Source organism: Rhincodon typus, chromosome 9, assembly GCF_021869965.1.
Source record: "Rhincodon typus isolate 14 chromosome 9, sRhiTyp1.1, whole genome shotgun sequence".
Taxonomy (NCBI): domain Eukaryota; kingdom Metazoa; phylum Chordata; class Chondrichthyes; order Orectolobiformes; family Rhincodontidae; genus Rhincodon; species Rhincodon typus.
This window is the reverse complement of record NC_063340.1, coordinates 53,737,727-53,751,687: the sequence shown is the minus strand read 5'-3', so window position 1 is coordinate 53,751,687 and position 13,961 is coordinate 53,737,727. Positions and strand designations below refer to the sequence as shown.

General features: G+C 37.4%; 1 protein-coding gene across 2 annotated transcripts in view; it reads right to left on the bottom strand.

Annotated features, from left to right (window-relative positions):
- Positions 1–440: 440 nt before the first annotated feature.
- Positions 441–13,961, bottom strand: part of kctd3 (potassium channel tetramerization domain containing 3) — a 75,724-nt gene continuing 62,203 nt past the window's right edge. For both annotated transcript variants that reach the window (XM_020510533.2, XM_048600811.1), the window contains 4 exons: positions 12,204–12,300; positions 11,918–12,102; positions 9,231–9,369; positions 441–3,178 (listed from right to left, as the gene is read on the bottom strand). In XM_020510533.2, coding sequence (XP_020366122.1) covers positions 2,599–3,178; positions 9,231–9,369; positions 11,918–12,102; positions 12,204–12,300 — 1,001 coding nt within the window. In that variant the 3' untranslated portion in view covers positions 441–2,598. The remainder of the gene's footprint in view (positions 3,179–9,230; positions 9,370–11,917; positions 12,103–12,203; positions 12,301–13,961) is intronic.

Genomic DNA, 13,961 nt, shown 5'->3' with positions numbered 1-13,961 from the left:
GCCTGGAGCTTGGTTCATTGCCCTGAAAGACTGGACAAAAATTTTCCAAACTTCCCCTTTTCCAATTAAATGTATTATTGGAATGTTTGTGCAGTACCCGAATGGAACATGCCTAGAACAGAAGTGGCTTGACAGACTAGGCTTTTTTTGTGAATACTTTTCATGGGTTTGCATCTTGAATTACATTCATACTGCTACAATGTTGAAGCCAGCATGTGGCTCCTTGCTGTGTGCAAATTTGCTGCCCTGTTCCATAAACTGCAAGAGGGGCTAATGGTCATCGAAAAACCAAACAGAAATAATTCTTTTTCCTGAGAAGATTCTCATTTACACTGTAGAAATTTTGATACAGGAAATTTTAGCAACCATAAGTGAATGGGATATCAGAAAGTTTCTGTAGAGTGTGCACATTGGCAATAATGAATTAAAATCCACTTACATTATTGTTTAACAGCTCTATTTTTAATTTATCATTAGAATCTGTTACAGTGAAACAGGATATGGAGTGCAAGAGTTACAAAATTCTGTAGTTACACAATCTCACGTGAATTAAGTTCTTTGCTGCAGAGCTGTGCAAACTGCTTTTAAAAATGTTGATTAATCAATCATTGGTGTCATAGAACAATCCACGAGCAGAGACACCAGTATGTTCTTAGTTCAGATCTGAAGTATTAAATTGCACCTGAGGAACTTTTGGTTACCAATTATTTCTTCTGGTATTTTCTAATATAGATACCAAACCCACTTGAGAAATTCCCACTTTGGTTGAGATATTACAAAGTTAGCAAGATGCTAATAAAACTTGGAAATAAAAACACCCAAACAGACATATTTGTCCAAAGAGACTTGAAGTGTGTCAAAATCATTGTCTATGCAGACTTTGATAAGATAAAAATGATCAGCGTCCATGCTGAGACTTTGGCTGTTTACCCTGGAATTGTAGAGAAACAGAACTCTGCCAACAAGCTCATTTTGCAATACGTACACTAAAATACTCTAGCTCATTCAGGTGTTGTGCAAAATGTTTCAGTTTTACGTGCAGTGGATCGTCTGTTGTCCAGATCTCAACCCATCTCCAAGCAAATAAAAAGGATGTTATTTACATGAAGCAGTAAGTTCGGATTTTTTGTCACATTGGTATTTTCTAATCAATGTGTTCAGAGCACTTCTGGAGCAGGTGGGACTTGACTCCTAAGTCACCACAAGAATCATTTTTTAAAAAAGTCAAACAGGATAAATTGGTACCATGTGCGAATGGTTAATTGGCTAGTATGTTTTGAATTCAAGTAACTGGTAGGGGTATTTGATAAAGCAGATCAAATTTTATCCTCTACTTTTCAAAATGTATTAGGTTCTCTGATCATACTGACTAATTAATTGTTTAGTTTCAAATAAACATTAGGGACTACCACAAAGCTTGATGTAAGCAGGGCTATTAAGTGTCTATCATGTTTGACTTTTAAATATCTAAATTTTGGAAGTTTTTTTTTAGAAAATGGTTTTCTCCATCATCTGTCTTGTGCAAATGAGGTGCTGGGCTTTTCCCTTTCATGCACTGTACAGATTGCATAGAATTCATCTTTCTAAATAGAAAGATGAACTTTCATTTGAATGATGGAAATAAAAGCTCCAATTTGGACCTGTACCAAAAACACCATCATGCTAACCACATCGATTGGGAATATCTAAGTAGAAGTAATGCCTCTACAAGTGAGTTATTTCTTCCCCATTGTTAGAATAGTTACTGATGCTGGTGTCACGTAGCATTTGGTTAAGATCTCCAGTTGGCTTTATTCCATGTTCACAGTACAATGTTGTATTTAAGAGAATTGTCTACAGCCAAAACTCATCCAAAACACCTTCATATAAACTCCACTGGTATTATTGCTAATTCAGTCAGCATATGACAGTGTGCTGCAGACAAATAAAAATAAGCACTATGATGAGTTAATTTAGTCTGTACCACTCATGTTCTAACTTTAATTAAATATAGATCATTTAATAAAAGCAATGCAGTATTGAATATTTCATTTCAGTGATTTTTTTTCTATGCAAGTTAACTCCTTCATGTTTGTAGCATTTTTGACTTGGAAATCTTCTAGGTAATGTATTTGATAGACATTTACTTTTTTTGTTTCAATACCACCCCATCAGGTCCTTAAAGTTTTTGCTTGTGTATTTGAGTAAATGCATTTTGAAGCTATCCAGATCAAACAATGAATAAAAACAATTAGAATGGGACTTTACAACTTCAATATACCTAGATGTCTGCGCAAACAATATGTAAAAATTAGTGTGTATTACAATGGAAGCCAAATAATTGAGGCATTGACAAATTAAAAAAAAAATTTCAACCGGCTCAGTTACTAGGGAGTAAACACCTTGTGTCAGTTTTCATAACAATGCTTATGCTGGTGTTTAGTGTATACTAAAATGCTGTAATGCAACAAAATAAATGTTTAAACAAAATAATACTGGCAAAAAAAGTAGTAACTCTTTGAACTTGAAACAGATGTTAGTGTAACAACGTATTTGCATGTGAATACTGTAGCATTATAAGTTCTTGTCAATTAAAATCCAAGCTCCTTTTTAGGTGACTCACAAACTGTGGTCCTGACAAGAAGCCTCAACCTTCTTGTGGCGAGGAGAAGTGGCTCCCTTTGTTGGTGATTGTGAGGATGCACCTTGCGGCTCACTGCCTGTTTCAGGACCATTTGGACATGATGCCAACGGCTGAGCTACAACAGTTTTTTTCCTGCTCAAAAACCCTCCTTCAAAAGTACTTTTCTTCTTGTTTTCAATTTTATCAGTTTCTTCATCCTGCCCCTTTTTCTTCAAGTCAGCCAGACTTTCGCTTGCTTTCAGAGCCTCTGGTGCCCTATCCAAACTTCTTGCTCGAGTGTCAGTCACCTGGCTCTTCCTGTCACTACTGCTACATTCAGTGACTCCAAACTTCTTTCCTTTTAGCTCACCTTCTGTCTGTATTGAAGAATCACTGTCAGAAGCAATGCTCCCTTTATCCAATATGTTTTTATTGAATGTAAATGGCTGAAAGTCTCGATAACTGTGAAAGCTTTCTGTACGCCTTGCTCTTGCAAGCAATGGGCTCTCCCTATATGGTCTCACAGAACCATATGTTGCAGTTTCATGAAGAGTGTCGGCAGTCTGAAGCTGAAGACTGAGGAAGGATATAAACCAGAAAATCAGATTTTTACTAAGTAAAATTAATATGGTGTATGTTAAGACATTACCAACAAAATGTTAAAGAAAATCAATTTTTTTATTATAAGGTTGCTGCCAATTTTATTCTATTACAGATTGTCTCATGGCTCAGTGGGTAGTGGACTTCTGAATCTAGAAGCTCTGGCTTAAAAGTTTCATTCCAGGATTTGTTGGCCATGGAAGAAGTGTTAATGACATTGTTCGACAGGTTTATAATCAGCCCATTAATCCTTCAACACTTCCCAAAAGAAAAAATGCATAAAGATACAAAAACAATCAAATAAAACTCTTTAAAAAAGTTATAAAATTAGTAGTGCATTAAGATTCACTTTCATGCCAAATTTGGAGATCATACTTCATTTTCAGAATGTGAGCTTGTTACATACAAGGCATGATTGGGATACCACAATAATGCAATTTCAAACTGGATGTAAGTATTAGCTTCATAGTGCACTGTTACAGTGTATTATTATTGCTCTGCATCACTCCAGTGTTTTTGATTTCACCTTTATTCTAGTACAAAGAAGGGTAAACAATAAAAAGGAAAAAGCACTGCTAATGTACGAGGATACTTTTCAGTCTCCAAACTCTTTCATTGAGATATTTTCCCATTTCTGTCATGTTCACTATCAAGACTACTAATTAAAGTACAAAAGCCAAAAACAATGGGCAGAATCTTCTGGCATTGGTCTCTGCCTGAACAGCAGGACCATTTTTCAGGTCAGGAATCCAATTTACTAATGGGCAGGCAGCCTTAATTTTGGATTTTTCAAATCAGTTATGCATTAATATTCCAATTAGGAAGGGACAGCAGAATGATCCATCCATTTCGTGAAATGTCAGGTTCAAGCTTTCCATGGCAAATCAAATTAAAAAGAGTAAGATGCAAGGTTGCAGGCACTGTACACAAAAGTATAAAAAGTGGGAATGAGAGTAACATTCGGTAGCTATACATAGATTTGGAAGAAATGTGTGAAGCATACCCAGATTTTGAAAGGTACGTAGAAAAGAAAGGCACATGGATAGATACACTAAAGAACAAAGAGGCTGAGTGTAACAGAGAACAGAAAGGAATGGAAATTGTTAATAAAGTCAAAAAAGAGATAAATAGAAAATTTGGAAGATACACTAAAGAGCATGAAAAGGAGAAAGAAATAATTACAGAATATAAGACAGCGAGAAATACAGCTGTAGAAGGTATTTTTTTCTTTGTCTCATCCACATTGCCACTGAAGTTAAAGTAATTCTGGTACACAGTTCCTTGTCTTATGAGGCATACAATAACTTCATGGCATTGACAATAATGTAATCAGGAAACATTAAAACGTGCAAAATGCTGCTACTGTTTTCCTTCAGCTGATACTCAGTGATTTGGCTATTAGCCTCCACAGAACATCAGTATTGCTATTCAGGTCAGCATTTATTGTCCATCTGTTATTGTCTTCAAGAAGATGGTGGTGAGCCACCTTCTTGATTGCAATTAATTGTGCTGCCAGGGTACTCAAAAAACAAATTAAATGCCAAAGGAAGCCCTCATGATGAGTTTAACAAGTGTGTTCAGCACAGTTAACTAGAACAATAGGTTCTGAAACTTATTAGGGAAAAGGCTATTTGGGATCTGATATCGAAAAAGGATAACTAAACATATAGGAAAGAATCCTCTAGGCAAAGGCAATCATAACATGATGAATTTCACATTCAGCTTGAACGTAAGAAAGTAAAGCTCATAACTAGATTTTTAAGAAAAACTTAAATAAAGGTATTTACAAGGAGTGGAAGATACAGACGGCCCAAGCAGACTGGGTAAATAAGTTAAAATCCAAGACAGTAGAGAAGTAGTAATTAAGCAGGGATTTCATATTTTTCAATAAAATATACACTATTGAAGAAGATGGCTAGATGTACCATTGTGGCAAATTGCAGAAGTTAAGGGTGCTATTAAATTGAATGAAAACATCAGAAGCCTATGATTTGTGGTCGGCCAGAAGATTGTGAAAGTTTTAGAAATCAGCGAAGGAAGACAAAAAAAAGGGGAAAAATTAGAGTATGAGAGAAAATAAAAAATTACAAAAGCCAGTGTAAACTTCTACAAATACATAAGCAGTAGAACAGCAGCTAACTGAGCATTGTTTCTAGTTTCATCATTTAACCAAAGAAATGCAAAGGCTTTGAACAATTATCTTGTATCTGTTTGCACAGTGGAAGACACAATAAAGTATTGCGATAATTGAAAATCAAGAGGCAAAAACGGAAGAGAGGAATATAACACCAAGACTATCGTTAGAGGAAAACTGATGGAACTTAAGGCTGGCAAATCCCCTGAACATGGTAGACTACATTCTGGGATTTTTAGAAGAAATGACTACAGAGAAAGTGGATCAATCTATTTTAATCTTCCAAACTGTCCTAGATTCTGGGAAGGTCCCAGCAAATGTTAAACCTGCTCAAGAAAGGAGAGAGTTGAGAAACCGGGACATTATAAACCAGATAGCTTAACATCTGTGATTGGGAAAATGCTAAAATCTATTAAACAGATAGTCGCAGGAAATTTAGAAAATCAGAATTCCATCAGCAGAGTCACCATGGTTTTGCAAAAGAGAAAGAGCGTTTGAAAAAAATGAATTAAGCCAAGTATGAAACAAGCAGGGTGGATAAAGGGGGATGGCTAGATGTCATGTTTTTGGATTTTCAAAGCTACATTTGATAATGTGCCACAAAATGGCACAAGAGATCATGATGTGAGAGGTGATATATTAGCATGGATTGAAGACTGGTTAACTAATAGGAAAAAGAGTGCTGAAATAAATAGTCTATTTTCAGAATGCCAAACTGTAACTAGTGGTTGATGCTGGGCCTATTTAAGCTCTGTTCTAAAGACTCAGATGAAGAGACTGTATTGCATCCAAATTTGTTGATGATACAAAATTAGGTAGAAAAACCAGCGGTGAGGATGATACAAAGATCTCCAAAGGGACCTAGATAGGTTAAATGAGTGGGCAAAAAAAAAAAAATCATAGCTAACGATATGAATCAGGAGTAGGCTAATCAGCCAACCTGCTCCACCATTAAACATGTTCACGGCTGATCTGATTACAACCACAACTCCACATTTCCACCAACCCCCCAATTACCATCGACTTATTAGTGTTTTTAAAAAATCTCTTTACTTTAGCCCCAAAAATATTCAATGAATCTATCTCGACTGCTCCCTGGAGAAGAAAGCTATCAAAAATCATAATCCTCAAAGAAAACTGCATCCTCCTCTCAGTCTTAAAAGGAAGACCTGTGAATTTTGAACAGTGTCCCTTTGTTCAAATAGTTGAAATGCAATGAAGCAAAATATGAGGTTGTCCACTTTGTTAGGAAGAATAGAAAGAATAGAAAAAACAGAAAATTATTTAAAATGTCAAAGACTTTGGAATGCTGCATTTCCAAATGATTTGGGTGCCACTGTGCATATTTCTCTAAGATTCAGCATGGAGGTATGGCAAACATTGTGAACGCAACAGAATTTTGGGTTTTATTTCAAGGGATGAATGGAGCATAAATATAGGGAAGACTGTGAAGGCTTTGATCAGACAATAGCTAGAGTACTGAACACGTTGCAGATGCTAGGTAACATCGTCAGTCTGCCTCTGGTGAAGCGTTGGTGTTCTGTCCTGCTTGTTATTTATAAGCTTTGGTTTGCTGGGGTGGTTGGCATCTCTTGCAGTTTCGTTTTTCAGTGGTTTATATGTCAGGTCCAGTTCAATGTGTTTGTTGATGGAGTTCTGGTTGGAATGCCAGGCCTCCAGGAGGCCCACTGACGATGTTACCCAGCAGGGTGCTGAAACATCTGCAATCAAACACACCGGCTCAGCAAGCAAGTCTACAACCTCATCCACAACCCAAGCTACAAATCTTCTCAAAAACCTTGCACTGAAAACAATCTTGGTCACTTTCCTAACGAGGTAAATACTTGCACTGGAATCAGTTCAGAGAAGATTCATTACAGTGACTCCTGTGATGATAGATGGTTGTGTAGGTTGGACTTATACTCATTAACATGCAGAAAAATGAGAGACAATCTTATTGAAATATTTCAGATTCTGAGGGATTTGACAGGATAGATGTTGTGAGGATGTTTCGTCTAAGAGGGAGTCTAGACCGGGAGGTGCACTGTTCAAAATCAAGGGGATCTCCCACTTAAGACAGAAAGGAGGAAGAATTTCTTTCTTCAAAGGGTTATTCATTTTTGGAATTCTCTTCCCTAGAGGGTGATGGAAGCTAGGTCACTGACTATATTCATGACCGAATTAGACAGACTTCTGATTGACAAGTATGTCAAGGCTTGTGGGGCAGGTGTAGTGTAAACATGTATGTGTAAGCATGTGTGCGTAGTATTGGATAAGAGGCAAAGACAGGAAAAGGGAAATTAAGGCAACAATCATATCAGTCATGATCTAACTAAATGGTGAGACAGGCTTGAGGGGCTGAATTACACACTTTTTTTCTTACGATAAATAAAATACAAACTATATTGTTGTGGGTTTGGAAACTGCATTTAGGTCAGATTACGTAAGGATGGTAGATTGATGTCATTTCAGGAAGCAGTGAACCAGATGGTTCTTATAACAATTTGATAATTTAATGGCTATTACTGGTGCAAGCTCCTGTTGCAGATTTAATCTAGGTCATTGATTGTTGTGATAAGAATAAATTTAAAAATAATGAAAACGTATTTGCTCCCCCTAACACTTCTGAAGACTCCAAGTAAGAGAACCCGATTAGTATTACCAACTTGTTAAAGCTGTTATGCTAATGGTAAAAATGGATTACCAATTTTTAACTTCCATCATTTGAGTTTTAATACCCAGAACGTTTTGTGAAACAAAATGGCTTTTAAGAAGTGAAAGCACTGATTTAGGATGGCAATGATCACTGGCCAGGTTAGGTCAAACATCATGAAAGTATCAATAAACAAGAACTGATCTAAACTAGTCTGAAATTAACAGGTCATCAAAATAACAAGACACTCAGATCTGTATCTCCTGTTTGATTTACACCTTTCTGGATTAGTTTGACGTACTGTAGATGAAAGTCATATGCGACTTATCTCCACTTGGAAAACCAATGACGCTAAGCATGAGAACAGACAAATGAACTACATTTCAAGCAACTGCCTTTGAGCAGAACAAAGAGGTGAAATGGATTTCTAAAAGCAGAATTGAAAGATGATCTCTCCCCAATGTCTTTCAGTCTCTTGAAAGGCAACTCTCATTAGAAAAACAGTGATTCACTGGGAATACAAAGACATTTACAATTTTTCACTATAACTGAGGACACAAGATACCAATTAACTGTAGTCTCAGCTTAAAATTGAATACCGCACGAAACCTAAAGGCCTGTAAACTGAATATTAATTTGTCTTCCTTTCTGTACTAATTTCCTCCACTTTATTTTTAAAATCTTTATACCTATGTTTGGCGCCCCAGTTTATTGTTTTTCTTTCAGGGTTACTAAGTAATAAAATTTCTCTTTCCTTAACTCAAGAAAATCTTGGGATTGGTTCCTTAATTTTGAACTAATTAACTATGTGATATAGCTGCACACTAAAAGAAAGATTGCTGCTGATTAAGTGGGTTAAAGAATGGAGCCACTTCACCCCTCCTTACTTGGTCATAAAGGAGATTTATGAGAAATTTGTTAGTTCACTAAACTCTACATACTCCATGGAACTGCATGGAAAATGGGCAGCTTTGGAATTAGGTCTAGCTCATTTTAAACAGAAAGCAGGGACCCACAATAATATGAGAGGGAAAAGTGTCCAAATAAGAACATGTTTCACAATTAGTCAAAGAACCGTAACAGAAACGCTGTGACCGCATTATTTTTACATGATATAAGATCTTCAAAAGTAGAAAAGCAGCATCTACACTAACCGTTGGGACTATTATTTTTCTTCTCTAAAATTTCTGCTCTTGCTGTTAAAAGATAACGAATAAAATAGTCTGTTTGATAACCGTTACCTGGAGCTTGACTCCCGCAGTTTAGTATGTTGTACTAGTGAGGCAGCTGGACTGATGTTGGGAGTAGCACAGCGCGATGTGCTCAGATCACACTGATCCAGCAACTTCAACAGCTCTTCTTCCGTGGGGCCTCCAACATCTAAAAGAAATTAATTAATTTGTGAACCACATATACTTTTTTTTTAAACTAGCAGTGGATTCAATTAGTTATTTATTGCTATGAATAGGGCACTGAAGTAGACAATTTCACAACTGTATGGCCCACCTCACTTTTAGGTCAAGTTCGAACTTAAACACAATATTATTATCTGTATTTACTTTAACGATGATTATAGAGATGTAGGTACGTCTCCAACAGCTCAAAACTCTCAGATCACTTCACTTACATGATAAATATACGCAGGGCAAGGAATGTGAAACTATAGTAAAAACAGCCATTAAAATTAATCCAGCAATACCCATAACAGACCCTCATTTGAGTATCCAAGTACATGCATAATTGTACAAATTGCCAAATAACATTAAGTGGCCTGCACTGCCTTTGTTTAATCTTTTACATAAAAACGTGCTATAATTACCAGTTGTTGCAGGGTGACAGGATAATCCAGTTTCAGATTTTCAATACCATAAAGTATTCAAAGTCTGAACTTGTCACTTACAACTCTTATAAAACTACAATTGGATTACATCTTGTAATTCCTTATGGAGTCCCCTTACTCCTAGCTTCAACAGACAATATCTATTACTTGAAATGGAACTCACCAACAGCTATCCTTTTTTTAAACATGAACAGCATTTCCTGAAAACTCTCTGACATTCCCTATTTAATTTTGGCTATCGCAGCAGGTAGACTGAATTCAGAAACGCTTTGATTCGCTGTAGCCGCTTTGGTATACAACATTTCCTCCAGGTTCAGGGGGAGAGAGGGAGAGAAGACTAAACTCGAAAGCAGAGGATCACCAGCCATAGAGACAAGTGAGTATTGAGGGGATGCTGGTTAGATACCTAGCTCACTATTATGGGACTTTGTTAGAAGATTTTAGGCTTTCTAGCCATCACACTTCACATTGCCTCAACACTCCCCCAACTACCTCACATGGCCCCTTATACCAATACTAATTCAAGTACAAGGTTGGTTTAGCTCAGTTGGCTGGACAGTTGGCTTGCAAAGCAGCGTGATGTTGACAATACCAAGAACTGCAGATGCTGGAGTCAGAGTCAACAGTGTAGAGCTGGAGGAACACAGAAGGTCAGGCAGCATCAGAGGAGTAGAAAGATCAATGTTTCTGGTTGGGACCCTTCTTCAGAACTAAGGGTCCCGACGCAAAACGTTGACCTTCCTGCTCCTCTGATGCTGCCTGACCTGCTGTGTTCAGTGTGATGCCGAAAATGTGGATTCAATTCCCACACTGGCTAAGATTACCATGAAGGACTCTCCTTCTCAACCTCTTCCCTTGCCTGAGGTACGGTAGACCTCAGGTTAAATCACCAGTCGTTTCTCTCTCTCTCTGATTAGAGACCAGCCCTACGGTCTGGTAAGACAATGGTGACACAATACCAATTCAAATCCTATTGTACTCTCCATGCCAACTCGGCCTCGCACATGCTCCCCATGATTCCTCACACCTACACCCTGTAGCCATACCAGGAAATACTGGAAGTGTTAAGAATCCTTTAATTAGGCTCTGTCTACTATTTCTAAATTATGTTGGAGTTGTTCTAATCGTCCAAAACTCCAGGACTTTGAATCTATTAGTTCAATCATTGATGTAGTTCACTGCATTCATCCAATACATATAGATCATTCAGATAATGACTTATAACCAGCATGCATTGATGTTTGTCAACAAATCTTCAAAGGTTGATTAGAATATCAGCCATGTCACTGGATATCAGATAATCACCCCAACACTCAAAAAATACCTGCCCTTCTTTTGTAAAAGATGACTAGAGCCTGCTGGTAGGCAGAAACTACCAAAGTCTGAGAAAAAAAATACACATTTGAAGAAACTTGACTTTTAAAAGTAATACTATTTAAGACTGAGCAACATCAGAACTCCTCTGTGGTTTCAGGTACCTTAGCACCTTAGTTCCTGAGATTAAACCTCAAATACCATTTGACTAATATAGAAAAGAATTTAGTACCTAGATTACAAACTGAATACAGAAAGGCTATAAAACCATAAGATATAGGAATAGAATTAGGCTATTCAGCCAGCCAAGACTGCTCTGCTGTTCAATCGTAGCTGATTGGGGTTAAGAAACCTTTCTCCTGCTTTCTCCCTGTAACCTTTGATCCAGAACATCTCTCTGTATTTAATACACTCAATGGCTTAGCTTCCACAGCCTTCTGAGAAGAACTCAAGTACATTACAACTTCACACTTGTGATTCTGACATGAGCTATCCACAATCTACCACGTTTTTCCACAGTGTTTGAACAGGGTGTTAAATATACAGCAATTTCAAAATACTTAGTCAGATTTTCATCTCCCATTTGAATGCACTGGTTGATTTTACAGGTACAAGCAATAAAATAAAAAAAACATAAATTATGTCCATTACAAATTTACCTTAGAAAGAGCCCTTATCTTACCAGATGCCATTAGTAAACATACCAAAAAGATAATGTATCTCTGAACTGCAATGGCTCTGTTCCTAGTTGCAACAGACTTTTTTAAAACTCACCCTTGTCTTCCTTTTTGTTTACCATGTCCATAGCAGTCGTCAGGTCCCACATCTGAATGCTTCCATTTCCATGGCCTGTGAAGAGATACCTCCTTGGTCGAGAACCCATTCGACTAGAACCTTCACATTCCCTTACAGTAAATGCAGTTATTGTCATACCATCTACTGCCTGGATCTCGCAAATCCTGGAATTAAAAGTACCAAACAGCAGAATTTATGATGTTATTAGAAATTAAGGATAATCATCCCCAAAGATGGAGGAAGAAAAACTGGGCAAATGCTTTACCTTTTCCCTGTAGAGGACAAACGAACAAACAACTTGTTAGTAACTGGAACAACTTTCTGGATGAAAACCTGTTGATCATCTCTCTCCCCAAATGGTCCTATTGAAATACATAAAAATAAATGAAAAACTCAAAGTTGTCAGTGAACAGAATCATTTAAATATTACAGCACAAATGTGGGCCATTTGGCCTGGTGTATGTACTAGCCATCCAACTGAGTATAGTGCCACTCTCCTGGTTTTCTCCACAGTCTTGCATAATTGAACATAAACAATAATCATCTAACGCCCTCTTCAATGCCTCAATAGAACCTGCCTCCACCAAACTTACCGGCAGTGCATTCCAGCCCCGATCCATTTGAAAATGTTTTCTCTCATATTACGTTCATTTCTTTTTCAATTCACTTTAAATTTGGGCACTCATGTTCTTGACAATTATGAGTGAGCACAGTTTCTTCCTATCTACTCTCTTCAGCCCGATTATAATTTTGAAATCTATCAGAAGATCACTTAGCTTCTTCTCTTCAAGGATAATAGTCTGAACATCTCTGATTCTACGATCTTCAATCTATCTTCATAACTGATCTCCTGAAACCATTCTTGTACACCATAGGACCTACAGCCCAAAAAATATCTATTGATCATTAATCTCTGCTTCCCAGCCTATTTTGGATAAATGTTGCTACTTTTATTCCATGAACTATTAACTTTTGTCACAAGTGGGTTATTGGGTACTGTTGGAAGTCCATGCACACAACATCAACAGTATCATCGTTGTTGACCCATTCTGTCACTTCTCCAAAGCTTCCAACAAATTAATCAAACACAAATGGTGGTGTAGTGGACAGCGCAGAAGGTTACCTCAAAGTACACTGGGACCTCAATCAGATGGGTCAATGGGCCGAGGAGTGACAGATGGAGTTTAAGTTAGATAAATGTGAGGTGCTGCATTTTGGTAGGGCAAATCAGAGCAGGACTTATACCCTTAATGGTAAGATCCTGGAGAATGTTGTCGAACAAATAGACCTTGGAATGCAGGTTCACAGTTCGTTGAAAGTGGAGTTGCAGGCAGACAGGGTACTGAAGGAGGTGTTTGGTAAGCTTGCCTTTATTGGTCAGTGCGTTGAGTTGGGAGGTCATGTTGCAGCTATACAGGATATTGGACACGCCAATTTCGGAATACTGCATTCAGTTCCAATCTCCCTGCTATAAGGAGGATGCTGTTAAACTTGAAAAAGTGCAGAAAAGATTTACAACGATGTTGCCAGGTTGGAGGGTTTGTGCTATAGGGAGAGGTGAAATACGCTGGAGCTTCCCCCCACCCCTGGAGTGTCAGTGGCTAAGGGATGTAACTTCTATTATTCATCTAAACTCAAGTATTCAGGGTCCCTGATCAAACAGACACTGTATCCAGCAGATTGTTAAATACAGGATGTTTGCACAATTAACTTTCCCAATTTTCTTTGTATGTGTTGATCACTGTGTGAACCAAATGGCGAATGTTTTAATTTATTCCAAAAGAAAGAATTTTGTACTTTGAGATAAAAGTCAGGTGGAAAGTGAGGCCATTTGCACACAGTGCCATAAACACACCAAACTCGCACTGTTCTACTGAACTCCCACTTCCATTTGCTATACCAGAATATTTTACGGTCGTTTGAAAGAAATGATTAATATAGCAAAATTACAGTAACTTTTATAGCGTCACATCCACTAAAAACTGAGTTCAGATTCTCAATTTTAAGTCATTTTGATCATTTA